This window comes from Choloepus didactylus, chromosome 27, assembly GCF_015220235.1.
Source record: "Choloepus didactylus isolate mChoDid1 chromosome 27, mChoDid1.pri, whole genome shotgun sequence".
Lineage (NCBI taxonomy): Eukaryota > Metazoa > Chordata > Mammalia > Pilosa > Megalonychidae > Choloepus > Choloepus didactylus.
Genome location: NC_051333.1, coordinates 14746453 through 14763783, shown reverse-complemented (window position 1 = coordinate 14763783; position 17331 = coordinate 14746453). Strand labels below are relative to the sequence as shown.

Below are 17331 nucleotides of genomic sequence, written 5' to 3'. Positions count from 1 at the left end.
TGGGGGGTGGCGGCTAACAAATGGGGGTTGAGTGGAAGCGTGCTCCGCGCGTCAGTAACTCCCGCCAAGTTGGAAGTCTGGTGGGGACAGAGAAAACCTGTGAGGGGCAGTGACCTGAGGGGGGCTGGGTTGACCTTCCGGAGGTGCCTAGTAAGCCGGGGGTCTGTGACGGTTCAGAGGGAGGCGAGGCTGGGTGAGGATGGAGACGTGACGGAAGCGAGAGGGGCGGATGCCGGGAGCCTTGGAACTGGGCGGGTGTAGTGTTGGAGACGTGGGGGCGTCTGGAGGCCCCGTGGGGGCACAGGGGCTTAGACCCTGGGTGGGGAGGGGATGGCACTGCCCCTGGCCCCTGGGAGCTAATGCCCGGCACTGCCATGGGGCAGCAACGTGTCTGGGGTGGAGGCTCTGAACCCACGATCCTGGAGAGGGGACCTGAAGGGGCCTTCCTGGCTGGGACCCGGGCCTGGCGGGGCGGTCAAACCAGCCGGACTGGACAGGGAAGGCCGGGCTGTGATGGGGAGGAGCCCGACAGGGGCGGGTGGGTAGCAGTCACCTGCTCCCTTAGGGTTCTGGGCCTGTCCCGGTGGGAGTGGATCTCCCAGGCCCGGTGGACTAACTGGCTGAAGGGTCCCACAGTTGTGCCGTGGTGGGAACTTCCTCCAAGACCTCTGGGAATTCTGAAGGGCTAGGGCAGGCCCCCCGCTCCCAGCTCCCACCCTGTCTCTCCTCAGACCGTCTCCCAGCACACCAGAGGCTCCTCTCAAACCGGCTTGAGCCCCCCTCAAACTTCCTCCTCTGGAGCCCTCTCGTCTGCCCACTCCCCACCCTCCCCTCTCCCACCCCCACAGAGGAGACCAGGCGCATGGCTACCTCTGGATTATTTTATTCACATGGCGTGGCCTAGACACAGGCCCTCTGCTGATGGGCATCGCCCCTCCCGGCCCTCTTAGGGTTAGTGCTAGTTATCTCACACACAAGACGGGGTGGGGGTGGGGAAGGCGGGGATGGGAAGGCAGCAGGGGGGTCTCCCTCTGCCTGGGGCAGGGGGGCTTCAGACGGCGGCGGCCTGAGCTCCGTCCGCCCTGGTGGGGCCTGGAGCCCCTGTCTCCGAAAACCCCACGCTGGGCAGCCGGACCCTGAACCCCCCCTCTTCCCGGTCCCCGCTCCTGCCCCGGGCCTTGGGGCTCAGGGACACCCTGGGAAAGCGGAACTTGGGTGACTTCTCTCCGCCAGGGGACTTGGGGGCTGCCTCGCCCTCCTGCCCCCTGGACGCCTTGGAAGGGGCAGCCAGGCCCACACGGGGCAGGTGGACTCGAACCCGGCCCCGGCGGCCGGAGACCCCTTCCCTGCCACCCTCCTCTTCCTCCTCCTCGGGACTGGGAGAGCCTTCCCCAGGGACCGCCTGGCCCGGGCTGAAGCCCACGCGGGGCAGCCTGAGTTTCGGGCTCTTGGCCTTCTCGCCCTCCTCGACCCCCTCCTTGGCCCGCGCCAGGCCGAACCGGGGCAGCCGCACCTTGAGCCTGTGCCCAGCGTCCCCCTCGCCCTCGGCCACCTGGTACTCGGCGTGGCTGCCCACGGCGGGCGGCGAGAGCTCCACGTCGGGCAGTGACAGGCGGAAGGCCCTCTCGGCCCCCGAGAGCTGCTCCTCAGCCCCCACTCCGCCTGCCCCGGCTCCCGACCCCAGAGTGGGCAACTTCAGCCTCAGCCCACCCTCGCCTGTGGTTGCTTCGCCCACCGGGGCCTCGCGGCTCAGCCCCACGTCCAGCTCGACCTGGGGCACGGTCACAGAGGGCATCTTGAAGACGCCCTCGCCCACCAACAGCTCGCGCCCTGCCCCCTGGGCTCCAGACAGAGACAGTGTCACCTGAGGCACCTGGACCCTACAGCCGGCTGTGCCCTCTGCCGAAGGGGCTGCACTCGTGGCCTGCGGCCCCGGGCCGGCACCCTGCCCCACCGCCCCGAAGCTGGTCAGCTCCACCTGGGGCAGGGAGATGCTTGGGAGAGACATCCTGAGCACCCCCTCCTGGCCCTCTGTGCCTGCCTGCTTGGTCGTGGGGCTCTGCAGGCCCGACAGCCGCACCCTACTGACGGCCACCGCCCCCTCTGCCCGTCCTTCCTCCTGGGCCCCCAGTGTGACCAGCTCCACCTCAGGGATCTTAAGCTGGCCAGCCATGGGCTCTGGCTTTTCCCCAGGGCTGACGCGCCCGCTCTGGACTTCTGCTTCCTTCCCTCGAGCCAGCCCAAAGGAGGGCATTTTCAGCTTGGGCATCTTCACCCTCCCATCCCAGCTCCAGCCCTTGCCCTCCAACTCGGCCGCCCCTGGCATGAGTTCTCCAGCCTCGCTGTCCCGGCCTCTGACCCCAAACTTGGGCAGGGCGAACCTGGACCCCTTGAGCTTGACGTCAGCACCTGCCACCTCCACCTTGCCCGTGGGCAGATGGGCATCCAGGCTGAGTTGTGGGATGGACAAATCGAGGGCGGGCAGCAGGCCTGCCTCCCCCGCTCCTTTGGCCTCAACCTCGGCCCCCGCCCAAGCCTTGGGAAGTGAGATGGCAAACTTGGACACCTTTAGCTTGGTGGCTCGCCCAGCACCCTCGGCCTCTGCCTTGGCCCCCTTTGGCACTGAGAGTCCAAACTTGGGCAGGGAGAACTTGGAGGAGGGCTTGACTTTCATCTCCACCACTTCTAGCCGCCCTTCCTCAACCTCCACGGTGGGCAGCTGTGGAGTGACAATCTCAACAGAGGGCAGCCGGAAGCCTCCTTCCTCCAACCCTGCCGCCGCCCCAGGGCCCTCTGCCCGCTCCACCTTGCCCAGTGCAGCTGCTCGCGCCTGTCCCTCCAGCCTAAGGGCCCCTGGCAGGTCTAGCTCCACCGAGGGCAGCGTGAGGGAAGGGATGCCCACACGTGCCTCACCGCCCACTTCCGGCTGCAGGCAAGGAAGTGTCACCAGCTTCCCCGAGACCTCGGCACCTGCCTCTCCTGGCCTGCCTCGTGTCGGGGACCCTGGCCTCCCCAGCTTAGGCATGGGCACCTTGGGCATCTTGAATCCAAATTCCAGCCCCTCAGCCTGCTCTGCTTTTAGCTGCACCTCTGGAGCCTTGGGCAGCTTCAACTCCGGGGCCTTCGGGAGGCACACATCTGGGACCTTTGGCACCTGCACTTCCGGCAGCCGCATCTCTGACACCTTTGGCAGCTGCACCCCTGGGAGGTGCACATCGGGGACGGCCATCTCCGGCACTTTTGGGAGCTCTATCTCGGGGAGCTTCATCTCCGGGACTTTGGGCAGCTGCACCCCCGGGAGGTGCACACAGGGGACGGCCATCTCCGGCACCTTTGGGAGCTCTATCTCGGGGAGCTTCATCTCTGGGACTTTGGGCAGCTGCACCCCCGGGAGCTGCACATCGGGGACAGCCATCTCGGTCACCTTTGGCAGTTTCATCTCTGGGACTTTCAGCAACTGCACCTCTGGGAGTTGCACCTCTGGCACAGCCATCTCCGGCACCTTTGGGAGTTTCATCTCCGGCACCTTCGGGAGTTTCATCTCCGGCACCTTCGGGAGTTTCATCTCCGGCAGTTTCATCTCAGGCACCTTTGGGAGCTGCACGTCTGGGAGGTGCACCTCGGGCACGGCCATCTCGGGCATCTTCGGGAGCTTCATTTCGGGGACTTTCGGCAGCTGCACCTCTGGAAGCTGCACCTCTGGCACAGCCATCTCCGGCACCTTTGGGAGTTTCACCTCTGGGACTTTTATTTCGGGCACTTTCGGGAGCTCCACCTCTGGGAGCCTCACACCTGGAAGGGCTGCCTCGGGGACTTTCGGGAGCTTGACGTCAGGGACCTTGGGGAGCTTCACCTCAGGCCCTTTGGGTACCTTGACCTCAGGCCCTGGTACCCCAATGCCAAAGGAGGGCATCTTGATGGAAGGCAGCTTCAGCTTGCTCTCAACAACAACTTCAGGGGCAGCAGGCCGGGGCTCCAAGAGAGAAAGCCCGAAGGTGGGTATTCGAAGTCTGGGTCCCTTCGCCCTGGCCTCGGGAACTTCCTTCACTCGAGCCCCAAAGCGGGGGAAACTGAGGCGGGGCATCTTCAGGGCCACCTCTGGTGCCTCTCCCCGGGCCTCCACCTCTGCACCTGGCAAGGCGAGGTCCACCCCCACAGCAGGCACTGTCACATTCAGGGTGGGCACCGTCACCGCTGCAGCACCTTCCCGGGTCTCTAGGCAGGGAAGCGTGGGCAGAGCGGGGAGCGACGGCAAGGCGGGCAGCTCCACCTGGGGGACCTGGATCCCCAGGGCTGTGGGCTCCGGAGGGGGCGTGGCTGGGGCTGCCAGGCCAAAGGTTGGCAGGTGGAGGGTAAAGCCACTGGCTGCCTCCACTGAGGGGGCTACCTCCCCCAGCCTCTTGGGGGCAGGGACCTGGGGGACACCCACCTCAGCACCCGGCAGCCGGGGCCCAACCAGCTCTACCTGGGGGGCCGTGAAGCGGGCTCCTGCTGGCACCTCAGCCTCCACCTTGGCCTTCCTGGAAGGAGGCGCGGCAGCAGCCAGCCGGGCTACCTGGGCCTCCTCGGCCACTTCTCGGACCCGGAGCCGGGGCAGCTGGAGGCGCCGGCGGGTGGGGGCGGCTGGGACAGGACCCTTGACAGCCTCGGCTTTGAGGCCCCGCCGCAGCCGGGAGAACTTGGGGAAGGAGAATTCGACGTCAACTGGGGCGAGGTCGGCAGGGGTCCCCAGGGCCCCCGGCACCACCTTCTTCTTCTTCTTCACACGGGACAGACTCTGGATGTTCTGGGGAGAGAGGAGAGAGGCGGGAGCCAGTGGGACAGTGGGAGGCTGGGAGTGGACAGGAGGTGCCCCCCCTGCCATCGCAGCAGGCTGGGGGGCTGTTGGGTCAGTGTCTTGTCCCTCAAAGCGCCATCCCTACTTCCCACCTGTCATTACACCATTACTGCCGTTTCCAATCTCGCAGTGAATCAGCAGGAGTGTAGGAACCGGGACCCAAGATTTTTAGTTCCCTGTTCAGTATTTTCCCCAGCATCCTTATTCCAGAGATGGGAAAACTGGCCCAGGGAGGAAGAGCCACGTGCCCAGTCACTTTGGGGCAATCAGATTTAACCCGGCCTCCCTGGCTCCTAATAGCAAGTCCACGCCCCGGGGGCCTCTCCCAGGTGAGCGAGGACCACAGCCTGGGGCCAGGGGGTCCCTTTCTCCGCAGAGGAATTTAGGAACATAGGACAGGGGCGGGAAGGGTAATTAGCGCTGGGTTAGTGACGAGACCGAGGGCAAGGCAGATCCATGGTGGGCGGGAGAGGGGCTCACGGTGCAGACACGGGGTCGCTGGGGCACTGCAGGGCCGGGGCCGGGCTCAGCACGCGTACCAGCTTGGCCACCTTGGCCCGCGGGCCCTTGATCTCGTAGCCGGCCACGGTCCCGGGCCGCAGCGCCAGGTCCCCGGTGGGCACAGTGCGCTTCAGGCAGAAGGAGACCTTGTAGGGCTCGGCGCATTGCAGCAGGCGCAGGGCATCCTCGTACTTGAAGTTCTCAAAGAACACGCGGGCGCTGAGCAGCTGGTCCCCTGCGGGCGAGGTGGAGAGGGGCGTGGCCTGAGCGGCTCCCGGCTCCGCCCAGGCCTGGCCACGCCCACTTCCTTGGAGCCAGTGCGGCACCGGCGCGCCCCTAGTCTTGCCTCAGTTTATCCCCGCAGCGTAGCATTGAAAACAACTTCGCGGTCTTTGAGGCTCAGCCGTTTCCTAATGAAGCCCCGCCCCCACGACCTTAGCCCAGAAATTCCAGAAGCTCCCACCCCATCTACTCACCCACCCCCTACTCCAGTGGCGATTTACTCCACCCTCCCTACCGTCCCTAGGGTTGAACTGTCCCCACTCGCAGCAGGTCAACCCCTCCACGGCCTTCTCAGGGACACCCTCCAGCAATTCTACACCCCCCAACCTCATCAATTTGCCCCTCCCATCTACATTATTTCCATCAGAGCACAAGCATGCTATTATTTCTCCATTACAAAAGCTGTCTTGACCCCACTTCCCCGTTCAGCTGTCCATCACTGTTCACCTTCACAGCAAATTCACTGAGCCTTCTAGCTGCGTTATTTCCACGTCTTCTCCCACTCTCTCTTGAACCCTCCCCAATCACACTTCAGCTCCCCACCCCACCTCATATCTGACCTGGCAGTAACCTCCCCATAGCTAAGTCCAATGGTCAAGTCTCAGACTTCATCTCCGCGGGCTGCTCAGCTTTTGACCCAACTTCATCCCCTCTCCTTGATCCACCTGCTTCTCTTGGCCTCCAGGGCACCATACCCTCTGGTTTTCCGACCTAGCAATTCCTTCTCAGCCTCATTGGATAATTCCTCTATATCTCCTGACCTCTTTTCTTCTCCATCTCCATGCTACACTCACTCCTTTGTCTCTGTCTCAGGATGTCCTTGAGGAGCTCATCCAGGTTCAGAGGTTTAAAGATAATACACATGCTGGCAAGTTCCAAGAGTATCTCTACAGACCTAACACTCCCCTCCACCCTGGACGCATATATCCAATGCCCCATCTGTGGGACCAGCCATGTCATCCTCAGATCAAAAATCCCTGGATGCATACTTGATCCCACTCTTTCCATCACACTCCATATCCACTCCTGAAGGCTCCTCATTCAAAAAATATCCAAAATTCATCTCCTTCTCTTCACTCCCAGCAACACAATTTTGGTCCATACATCACCCACTCACCTAGGTCACTACAGCCGCCTCTTGCTTGGCCTCCCTGCTTCCAACCCTGCCCCCAGTCTACTGTTAACACAGTCAATTCATGTCTTTCCTTTGCTCACAACCCTCCCAGAATAAAAGCCAGAGTCTTCACAAGGCCTATAATGTTCTGTAAAAACTGCCCTTCTCCTAACCTCTCTGACCTCATCTCCTACTCTTCTCACTAGCTCTTTTTCATCCACACAGGCTTCCTTCCTTGCTGTTCCTTCAACAAACCCAGCAGACTTCTACCCTGGGGTGTTTGCAATGGCTGTTCCGTCTGCCTGGGAACACCCTTCTAGATGACAACACAGCCTGCTCCCTCACCTCTGTCACCTTTCCACCCTTCCCCACCCAGCCTGTTTACAAGTGCAGCCTCCCTCCTGGCATCCATAGCATATAATGCCTTCTAATTTACTATATACTTCACTTATTTTGTTTAAATCTGTCTCCCCCCAGTAGAATGTAAGCTCCACAAGTGCAGGGATTGTTGTGTTTTGTTCACTGCTGTGGAACAAGCACTTGGGACAGTGTTTGGAAATAGAAGGTGCTTAATAAATAGTTGTCAGGTAAATAAATCACATAAACCTCACCTGTGTTTCCTAAAACAGCCCTCACTACACTCCCCTCCCCATACCCTCCAAGTTGTTAAGTCTACCCCTTTTTCCTACCCCAACAACAAAAATAACTAGCACCCACATAGTGCTTACTATGTGCCGTTTAGCTATGTGCTAAGTGTTTTCAAATACTGACTCATTTAATGTACATAATAAGCATATGAGATAAATACTAGAATTAATCCCATTTTAGAAATGAGAAAACTAAGGCACAGAAAGGTTACAAGCTAGGAAATATGGGCCTGGGATTCGAACCCACACAACAGGCGTCCAGAACAGGCGCTGAACAACAGCAATGCCGTCGCACTAAGCCCCGCCCCAAGCCCTAATCACGCCTCCTGGCCTCCGACCACGCCCACACGTGCCCGAAGCCAGTCGGGACGACCGGCGAATTCCGAACTCCTCCCCTCAAGAAGTCCCCGCCCCCCAAAGATGGCCCCGCCCCAGTCCCGACCCCGCCCACCTTCCTGCAGGCTGAGGCTCCTGGCGGCGGGCGAGTCCTTGCGCAGCTCGCGGACGAAGATTCCCTCTTTGCCGCCGCCCGCCACATTGATGCCGCTGACCCCTGTCTGTGCCTCCGTCTCCACGATGATCTCCACCAACTCCGCCTGCCTCAGCTCCTGCGGAGGGCGGAGAGGGATCACCATGGGGCGCTTGAGCCAGACCTCGCCCAGGGTCCGCCATCGCGCTTAAAAGTAGCTCTTAAACGGGTTCTCGTGGCACACGCGCCTCCGTGGGGCGGCCCGGGCAGGACATCTGGGCCCACCCACTCTGGCATCTCCCCTTTAAGCGCGCGCGCTTGCTGGGTGGCCATCCTCTCGGACTCGCGGAACTGTTCAACTGCCCGGCCAGCGCGCGGGGCTCGCGAAACCCCAGGCCGCTGTCGTAAGGGGCGGGGTTGTAGAGGAGGGGCGGGGATGGGGAGCTAGAAGGAACCTGCCTTAGGACCGAGAGGCGGGGCTAAGGTAGCAGCCAATAAGGGACGGGATGTCTCCTGAAGGGGCGGGGCTACAGGTTTTGGAGCGGAGTCAGCACAAACTGCGAGATAGTGAGCGGGGGAAGGGGGGACAGGCCAGAAAGGAGGGTCCATATGGGGTCGAGAAGGGTGCCGAGGATATGAGAGGGACGTGCCAGGGTGTGTGTGCGAAGCTGGGGCCGGGGGAGAGGGCGGGACCCATGTGCTGAGGGTGGAGCTGAACTGCGGGGAGAGATTTTAATAACCGCAGGATCAGCGCTGGAGTGGGGACGGGATTCCGAGGAAAGGGCTGACTCCTCACGCGGCGCGGATAGAATGGCTTGAATGTGTTTGAGACTGTGCCCTATTGTGCACTCCATGACCCCAGGACCTGCATAACGCCCCCGAGAGAGGGAATCCAGGGAAGGAGGATGCGTGGGTCAGGACTGGTGGACTAGCAGACACGGTATTCCTGGTGTTTACTGTAATTGGTGCTGAACTGGCCTGGCCCTGGTCCACCAGAACACTGTGGGGTTCACATCTGGGTTTCCAAAGAGGCAGTGAAACCCCTGGGTTCCACTGTCTGGGAACCCAGATTGCTGTGTGTCACAGGGGAGAACTTACCCTCTCTGGGCCTATTTCCCAATCATAAGGTTGGATGACATAGGTATATTGGAAGGAGTCCGATCGTGATCTGAGACCCGAAGCAGCAGAGATCCGAGGGGACAGTGTAATGGGCAGGGCATTGAAGCAGGCACAGGCTGGAATCGAACCCAGGGCTGGGAGAGGGCAAGCAGGTCTGGCCAGATGCTCCACAGCAGTGGTCCCAAGGGATTGGGGTTGAAGGGGCAAGAAAAGTAATAGCAGGGGCAACAGAACAGCATGGCCCTCACGCCCACCCTTTAACCTAGCAAGCCCTGGGCTAAGAACTTGACCTGTAGCCTCTCATTTCCTCCTTCCCATAGCCTTGGGCAGTGTCCCCCACAGAGGACAATGAGAAGTGAAGTGATGGCACACAGCAGCAAGTTGAGCAGCTGAGCCTCGACGTCAGGTGTGTGAGCCCAGAACCTGCATGCCATCCTGCAGGCAGTGACCCCCTCATGCTTTACCTCCCGGCCCTGTGCCTAGCATGTGATAGAACACAGAGAGCACTCAATTTCAATAACAGTGACTGCAACTAACGTTCACAGAGGCTTCCCAGGTGCCAGGCCCTGTGCAGGTGACTCAAGTGTGAGGCTCAGAGAGGTCAGGTCACCAGCCCAGGGGTGCACAGCTGAAGTGGCAGGCCTGGGATTTGAGCCCAAAGGTCCCAAGCTCACATCCTTAACCCCCATGCCATACCACCTCTTCTGATGGATTTCTGCTGGATTTTCTTCCAGGGATTTAGCTTCTTTGAGACTTGGTTTGTGCCAGGTACAGTGCAGAGCACTTTACATACATTTTTTTTTTCCCCTCACAGTGACCCATAAAATAGGCCCCCTTGCTGTTTCCATTTTACAGATGGGGAGACTGAGGCACCGAGGAGCCAAGAAGTGTCTCCTTGCTTCCCTAGTCTGCACCCTGACCCGGGCCCCAGAAGGCCCCTTGAAGGACAGGGGTCCACTCACCTCAGCACTCCGGCTCCTGGCCTCCATGGCGTGGCTGGGAGTCACCCGGACCCCAGGCTCCTGCTTCCTCTCTCCCTTCTGCTGCAGGACCAGCTTCAGTTCTGCATGGAGCAGCTGCCTCTGTTCCTGCAGAGATGGGAATGGAGGCTTGAGGCCAAGAGAGGATGAGGGGTGGGTGCCAGACGTGGACGGGGAGATCACCCCCCTCCCCTCGGCCTAGCTGTCCTCTCACCGCTGCTTGGGCGCAGGCACCCCCTCCTCGCAGGAGCTCAGCCTGGGATGCTGCACAGCTGTCTGCTGGGCTCGCGCCCTTCCTCTTGGGTCTTGCTGCCTGCCAGGCAGAGACCAGGACATGAGGCTTCTGACAGACCAGGTAGGGGCAGGGAGGGGCGTGTGGCATCAGCCAGTGCTCACCTCAGGGTCACCTCCAGCTCCTCGGGCCTCCTGTGTCCGGGGCTCTAAGAAGAATAACATGGACACTCTTATTGGCTAACACCCACTGATGGTTTCCCGCGTTCCAGGCATGGTGCCTGATCCTTCCGTCAGTACCCTGTCTCCATGGTGCAGGTAGGGAAACTGAGGCTCAGAAGACCTTTACCAATGGTGACACAGCTGGTCAACAAACAGCAAAGCCAAAACAGACTCCTAGGCCTGTCAGACAGCATAGCCTATGCACCCAACCACCGCGGCCGACCAAGGAGGCCCAAAGGGCTGTAAAATAATTATGACCACTGTCATGTAATCCCAGTGGGCAAATTACCTCCCCTCTTTGTGCCAAATCACCTCCCCTCTCTGTACTTCAGTCTCTGCATCTATAAAACGCAAAGAATGAGAGCCTCTCCCTCTCAGGGCTGTAGTGAGGGTCAACACGCTAAGCACATGCTAAGCACTTTAGAAGTATTCGCTATTGTTACCATCGTTATCATTATTATTATCATGAACTTCCTATGGTCACGACCCGGTGCCTGTGCCAAATGCCCACAGGTGTGTTCGCATGTAGATCTCAGAACAGCCTTGTGAGGTCGGTACTGTTTTTGAGCCCATACAAGGAGACAGTGAAGCTTGGAGAGAGGAAGTCACTGGCCCAAGTCACAAAAGTCTGAGCCAAGATTTGAACTTGTCCAAAAGCTCAGCCCCTTCTATAGATAGTAATGCAGCTCCTTCTATGGAGAATATCGATACTGAATGTGTATTGAGAGGTTAGGATTTTCCAGCCCCTGTGCTAAGGCCTTCTGTACCTTCTACCTCACAGCCACAGCAGGATACCCTGTCTCCATTTTACAGAGGAGGAAACAGGCTCAGAGAGGTCAAGAACTTGCTCCAGGTCACACAGCGAGAAGGAGGCAGAACCGGGATTCACATGCAGCCAGGCCCTTCTGGGGAGATGGAGATGGGCACAGCCCCCCAACTCTGGGCTTGCCCTCCTGCCCCCACCTGGCATGCCTTCCCGCCAACCCCCACTCCATAGGGAAAGGTCAGGCCTCACGCGGCACATTCCCTCAAACAATGGCCTGTCTGCTGTGCTCAGTTGAATTCCACCCCGGCCCACCCACCCCTAGTCAAACAATGGCCCTTCATAGCCCACCCTCGCTATCCAAGACAGAGGACACAGGGACCCCTGCCATGCTCCCACAGCACCCAGTCCATTGGCAGCCCCCACGCAGCATCTGAAGGCTCCTCTCTGGGGTTCCTGGTCTCTGTGTCATTCCCTCTGAGCCCCCAGCCCCTCCAAGCAGGGAGCAGTGCTCTCCCGGGCCAGCTCCCTTTTCTGGGGTGTTTCCTCTGAACCGGGCCCTGTAGGGCTTGAAATCACCCTGGCCGTGGTGGCCGTTTCAGGGGAGGAACCTAAGGCTCCGAGAGGGGAAGTGACCTGCCGAGGGTCACACACCCAGGAAGGCCTGTACCCTTGTCCCCTGCTCTGCACCTTAACTTGCATGTGAAGCTCTGGGCGCTGGGGGAGGCCCAAGCAGCCAGAGCAGCTGAGGCAGGAACTGGGTTGGACAAGAGGGGCCAGGGGTGCCAGAAACAGGCATTTTTAGAGGGGTCTTGGTGGTGCCAACCCTGGGCTGGGCAGGCACTTTACAAACAAGGCCTCATGGGAAGGAAAGGTGAGGAACCCATTTTACTGATGAATAAATGAGGGTTCAGAGTCGAGACTTGAACCCAGGTCCAAACAGCTAACTCTGCGTCCCTTAACCAGGACCGTGACCCAACAAAGCATCCCCAACTGGAGCTGGGAGAAGCCTGGTACTCGGAGGTGGGGGTGGAGGGGCATTCCCTGGGCCATGGCTCCTGACTCAGGGAGCCTGGCACAGGAAGTTCAGCCAGGGCGGGGGAAAAAGAGAGCGTGCCCTCCTTCCTCAGCCCTGCTCAGAACGGCTGCCCAGCTCCAGGTTATATTTAGCCCAACCGTGCCCTTCCGGAGCCACATGCCCAACTCCTGGGGTGGGGTGGGGGCCACTTCGGAAGGAAACCCACCCCACCCCAAGCACTCTCTGTTCCCAGCTCTGTTCATCCCACTGGGCAGAGGAGGAGTGGAGCTACTGCCTGAGGTGTCCCCGGCTTGTGTGAGAAGATCTAATGGGGTCCCTCTGGTAAATCAAGGCCCGACAGGCCCTCTGGATGCCAGCAGCTCCACTCCTTGCGTGGTTACTGTGGCTGACCTGGGTCTCCATTTCTTGAGTATTTTACTGTGCCGAGATCCTTCCCTGCTTTGGGTCATTAAACCCATTTAAGATGTCACTCAGGCCCTTCAGAAGGGCTGGGGGGTGAGGGGTTGGGGTTTGGGCCCTGGGCCCTGCAGCTGGGCCGGGGCCTGCTGAAGAATCCCCAAGCTTTGCCCGTCAGCGCGTCTTCCCCTGGCGCTACCACCAGCCTCATTTGGGAGTTCTCCCTCAGCCAGGGCTTCCTCCACCACCAGTGTTGGCCTGGCACCTTCTCCAGGTCCCTGGACATTATCTGGGGCCATCTGGTGCAGGGAGTGGGGGATGGAATGCCTTGGTTAGTTAAACTCCCAACTCCCGGGGTGAGTGCTTGGGCAAGGTACTTCCCCTCACAGAGCCTCAGTTTCCTCATCTGTAAAATGGCACTAATAAGAGATAACAGCACACATAAGGTGCTTAGAATATTCCCAGTATATAGGAAGTGCTCAATTAATGTAAGCTAATATCTGAAAGCAGCAGGGTATGTGAGTGTGTGTGTGGGGGGTGTCCTGAGCATCTCACAAGGCCTCATATCCAATCTTTGCTCCCCAGTGACCCCCACTCTCCCACTGCCAAAGAGGAACTTTGGGTGAGGACAAAATCCAGCTCGAGCCCCAGGTTCCCATCAACAGGATCAGTGGTGCCTCCCCATTATTCCGGTATTCCAGGGGCCAGAAACCTGCCCCACCCCAGGTATCCTGCCCCAGCTCTTTCCAAACAGCAAATTATTACTCGCATACCAGTGCCAAAAGGTGGCCTCTGTCCACCCATTTTAGAGATGGGAACGCAGTGGTACAAAGGGTGGAGGAATTTGTCCAAGCTCACACAGCCAGAAAGAATGGGGCAGCTGAGATTTAAACCCAGGGTCTGGCTCCAGAGCGTGCCTTTACCTCCCACACCACACTGCCTCCTGAGCCCCAGGCATCCTCCCAGCACCCCCCAGCACCTCCAGGACCCTGGGTCTCCTGCCCACTAATCCTCAGCCTGGCTCAGGAGGGGACTGGCCGGCGGGTCCTTACCACTGGGCCTCCAGACACCTCGGATCTCCCCGTCTGTCTGCTCTGCCCCAGCCCCAGGCTGGAGGGGAAAAGGAAAGGGGAGGGGGAGGAGGGGAAGACCCCAGCCATTGGCTGCCCGGGTGTGATGTCATCAGAGGGTGGGCAGTGGGGAAACAAACATCCCCCTCTCCCAGCTACATCCATCCGCAAGGGGGTGGGGAGCCAGGAGGCAACCGCCCTTCCCTTGCCCCGGCTAAGACCTCCACCAGGAGCCCTGCTTCAAGGATGTGCACGTTGCTCCCCTGCTTGGAGACTCAGCAACACCCCCACCCCACCCCCCATCTCTTGGCTCCCTGACCTAGGCTTGGCCCTGCTGCTTCCTGGGGACCCTATGCTCCTTCCACTCCCTCTCCTAGTCAAATTGGGTCAAATGCCATTTCGGCCACTTCCTGGCGGTGTGGCCTTGGACAAGTCACAGCAACTTTCTGGGCCTCAGTTTCTTCATCTCTAAAATGGGGGTGGTGAGAGTGCCCACCTCTTGGGACTGTAGTGAGGATTAAAACTTAAAACAGCACCTGGCCCAGAGAGCTGCTTCCAAGCAATCTGTGTGATTGTTACACAAACTGGGGGGCCAGCTGGACTTGTCAGGAGGCTTTGGGCCTAAGGAATACAGCGCACGGGGGAACCCTGCTTTTAGGTTTGTACTGGTGCTGCCATTTCAGGGGCACTTATGCCCAGTTTATAGCTACACAGCCAGGAGGTGGGGGAGCTGGGATCCAACTCCAGTTCTGCCGGGTCCCAGAGACCGCGCTACACTCTTCTGTCCCCTCCTTTTCAAGGAGGCTCAGAGATGGTTAAGCAACCCACCCAAGGTCACTCACGGCAGGTGACTGGCAGCTCTGGGATTCGAACCCAGACCTGTGCAACCCTCAAACCAAAGCCGCCAGCCTCACCCCAGCCCCCAGCCCCAGCCCCCAGCCTGCCCTGACTCACCAGACCCCAGGGGACGGCACAGGGAGCACAAGTACCCCCACATGCCTCTCACGCCCACCGGCCGCGATCTCGGCTGCTCTGGGCACTCTGAGCCCAAGGCTGGGGCCGGGACCGGGACGAGGCTGGGAGATTACCCCCAAAGCACAAGTCAGCAGCTTCTGCCCCATTGTCCGCTCAGGCACAGGCAGCAGGCCCTCGCCTCGTCGGCACCCTCTCCCCTGGCACCGGGGGCTGGCCCCTCTGGGGACCCCTCTCCTAACCTACAACAAGCAGTTGGGGCCTACTCCTGAGAGCAAGTGAGACCAGGAATGGGTTGGCAGGATCCCGGAATGCCAAGGGCCACCCCACATCTCCCCAAAATGCCCCCTGCCCACTCGCTGCCACCGGGGAAGGCTGGAATGTGCTGAGCTCTGGGAAATGCCTTCCAGGCCTGGCAGCAACCAAGGCTTGGGGTGTGGCCAGAACCCAGCCTGAACCCTCCTCCCAGGAGGGATGGAAGGGGTGGTGTGGCCCCGGGCTGCGATGGGCCTGAGGAGACCTGCACCCCATTGCAGACTCTCCACCCCGCTCTCATATATCAACTCATTCAAACATTCACTTCTTTATTTATTCATTCAACAAACATTCACAAGCCCTTGTTTGGTATCAGGCCCTTTGCTGGGCCCTGTGGACAGAGACAGACCTAAATCCACCCTGTGGGGGCAGGCTCAGGAAGGGATTCCTGCAGGAGGTGACATCTGAGCTAAAATTCAAAGGTTGGGAAGGAAGGAGCCAAGGAAAAGGGTAGGGAAGAGGATTCCAGGCAGAGGGACCAACATGGGCAAAAAACCAGAGGTGAGAAAGGGAGCAGTCCTTTATCCGATGTCAGCAAACGTCCAGTGAGTACTTGGTCTTATGCCCAGGCCCGTGCTGGATGGTGCTGGGGACACAGTGTGACCGAGACAGCCGGGTCTGTTTTCACAGGGTTCACAGTCCAACCCAGATATGAGGCCAGAACGGGCAGGCTCGTGATGGGGGAATCACAGGCAGAGGGGTCGGCCTTGAAGAAGTAGCCCAGGGGACTGTGGGAGCCCAGGGGGAAGTTCCTGCCCCAGCCTAGAAGGGGGTTTGGGGAGGGCTTCCTGGAGGAGGGGACACCTGAGCTGAGATTTGAATGACCCATAGGAGCTAGGCAAAGAAGAGGGAAGAGAATAGCTTCATGGGCAGAGGGAGCAGCTGGTGCAAAGGACTGAATCTAGAGAGAGAGCTTAGTACATATGAGATGCCTGGGAGTTGTGGACTGTGCCCTTGTTTGAGGCCGTGTTCCTAGGCCAAACATGCCACTTTCTTAGCATCTCTTTCACCATCCATTCACTTACTTCTCCTCCGTATCCAGCCCTGTGCTGGGCAGTACTAGAGACACAGCAGTGAGGATGAGTGTTGCCTTCACTGTATTCATAGTCCAGAGGGAAAGTCAGACACTATAGAAGTGATCGAAGAAATGAGGGTATAGTTACACACTGAGACAAGTGCTATGAGAGCTGGATTCTGGTCCATAACAGGGGCCTGGCACTCGGGCACTATCGAGAAAATCAGGGAGGACTCCCCAGAGGAAGTGACATTTGAGCTGGCACCTGAAGGATACTTAGGAGTTAATGCAAAGCCACAGGTAGTGGATGAAGGGGAGTGTGTTTCAGGCAGAGGGACCAGCCTGTGCAAAGGCCCTGAGGTGGGAGGGGGGCACATTTGAGAAACGGGGAGTGGTTAACGTGAGAATGTGAGAGGAAGCTGGGAGGAGGCTCAGGGGTCTCTGTGTCTCAGAGAGCAGACAGCCTTGCTTCTTCTGAATCTTTGGGGAAAAGCATTCAGTATCCCTTGCCATGAAGTATGATGTTAGCTGTACGGGTTTTTTTGCAGATGGCCTTTATCAGGTTAAGAAAGTTCTGTCCCTTGACGTCTCTGTTCCTTTCTTTGTCTCTGTTCCCATTCCTTGTCTCTGTCTCTCTCTGTGTCTCTATGTTTCTATCTCTTTTCCTCATTCTCTCCATGTCTTTGTTTGTCTCTTTCTCTGTTTCTCTCTTTGTCTCCGCCTCACTTTCTCTCACCCAAGGGGGTGTGGCCATAGAAAGCCCAGTTTAGGGGGTGGCATCAGTGTCTTGGTTCCAGCCACCTCAGTAAACACAGGACATCCTGCGGGGCTGGAGGAGGAGGGGGATGTGTCTCCTCAGGGACCACCCTCTCCCACCTGGTGCAGCCGAGGCCTTGTCCTTCAGGCCCACTCCTGCCCCCCTGCCCACTCTTCTGAGCATGAGTGTTAGAGCCCCAGCAGCCTCCTGGATGTCTTCCCCTGGGGTTCCCCACCCCTTACACCCACTGTGTCCCTCGCTGGCCTCAGCACCAACCCAGACCTGTTTCTCCTCCCAATCCCCAAGTCAGAGGTGGCCCCGCCGTCCCTCAGCCCCCTGGCTAGAGTCCTGGACCCCTCTGCCTCCCATCCAGCAGTCCCACGGCCTCTCTGCCTGGGTTCCTGAACATCTCTTCCACTCACCTCCTCTTTGTCTCCCCATGGCCAGCCCTGGTCCCCCTCCAGCCTTGCCCCTGGGCTCCCAGCCTCCGGTCCATCCCCCTGACGCACGCACACACACGCACACCCTCCCAGCAGTCAAAGGAATTGCTCTACCTCGTGGCTCCCCAGTGCCTTTAGAGTAAAGTCCCAGGCCTTTACTCC

General features: G+C 59.4%; 1 protein-coding gene across 3 annotated transcripts; it reads right to left on the bottom strand.

The window, feature by feature from the left end:
* Positions 1–857: 857 nt before the first annotated feature.
* PRX (periaxin) lies at positions 858–14796 on the bottom strand. Of its 3 annotated transcripts, XR_005214407.1 has the most exons (8): positions 14625–14796; positions 10346–10389; positions 10164–10262; positions 9932–10057; positions 7833–7989; positions 5377–5573; positions 944–4786; positions 858–913 (listed from the first exon to the last, which is right to left on the bottom strand). XR_005214407.1 is itself a non-coding variant. In XM_037820292.1 (7 exons), exons 1-7 carry the CDS (start codon positions 14665–14667, stop codon positions 1052–1054), a joined length of 4401 nt encoding a protein of 1466 aa, XP_037676220.1. In that variant the 5' UTR covers positions 14668–14796; the 3' UTR covers positions 877–1051. The 3 variants fall into 3 exon arrangements, 2 of the variants coding, with proteins under 2 accessions (XP_037676220.1, XP_037676221.1); XM_037820292.1 differs by having other exon boundaries at positions 877–4786; XM_037820293.1 differs by lacking the exon at positions 14625–14796 and adding an exon at positions 13653–13694 and having other exon boundaries at positions 877–4786.
* Positions 14797–17331: the final 2535 nt, after the last annotated feature.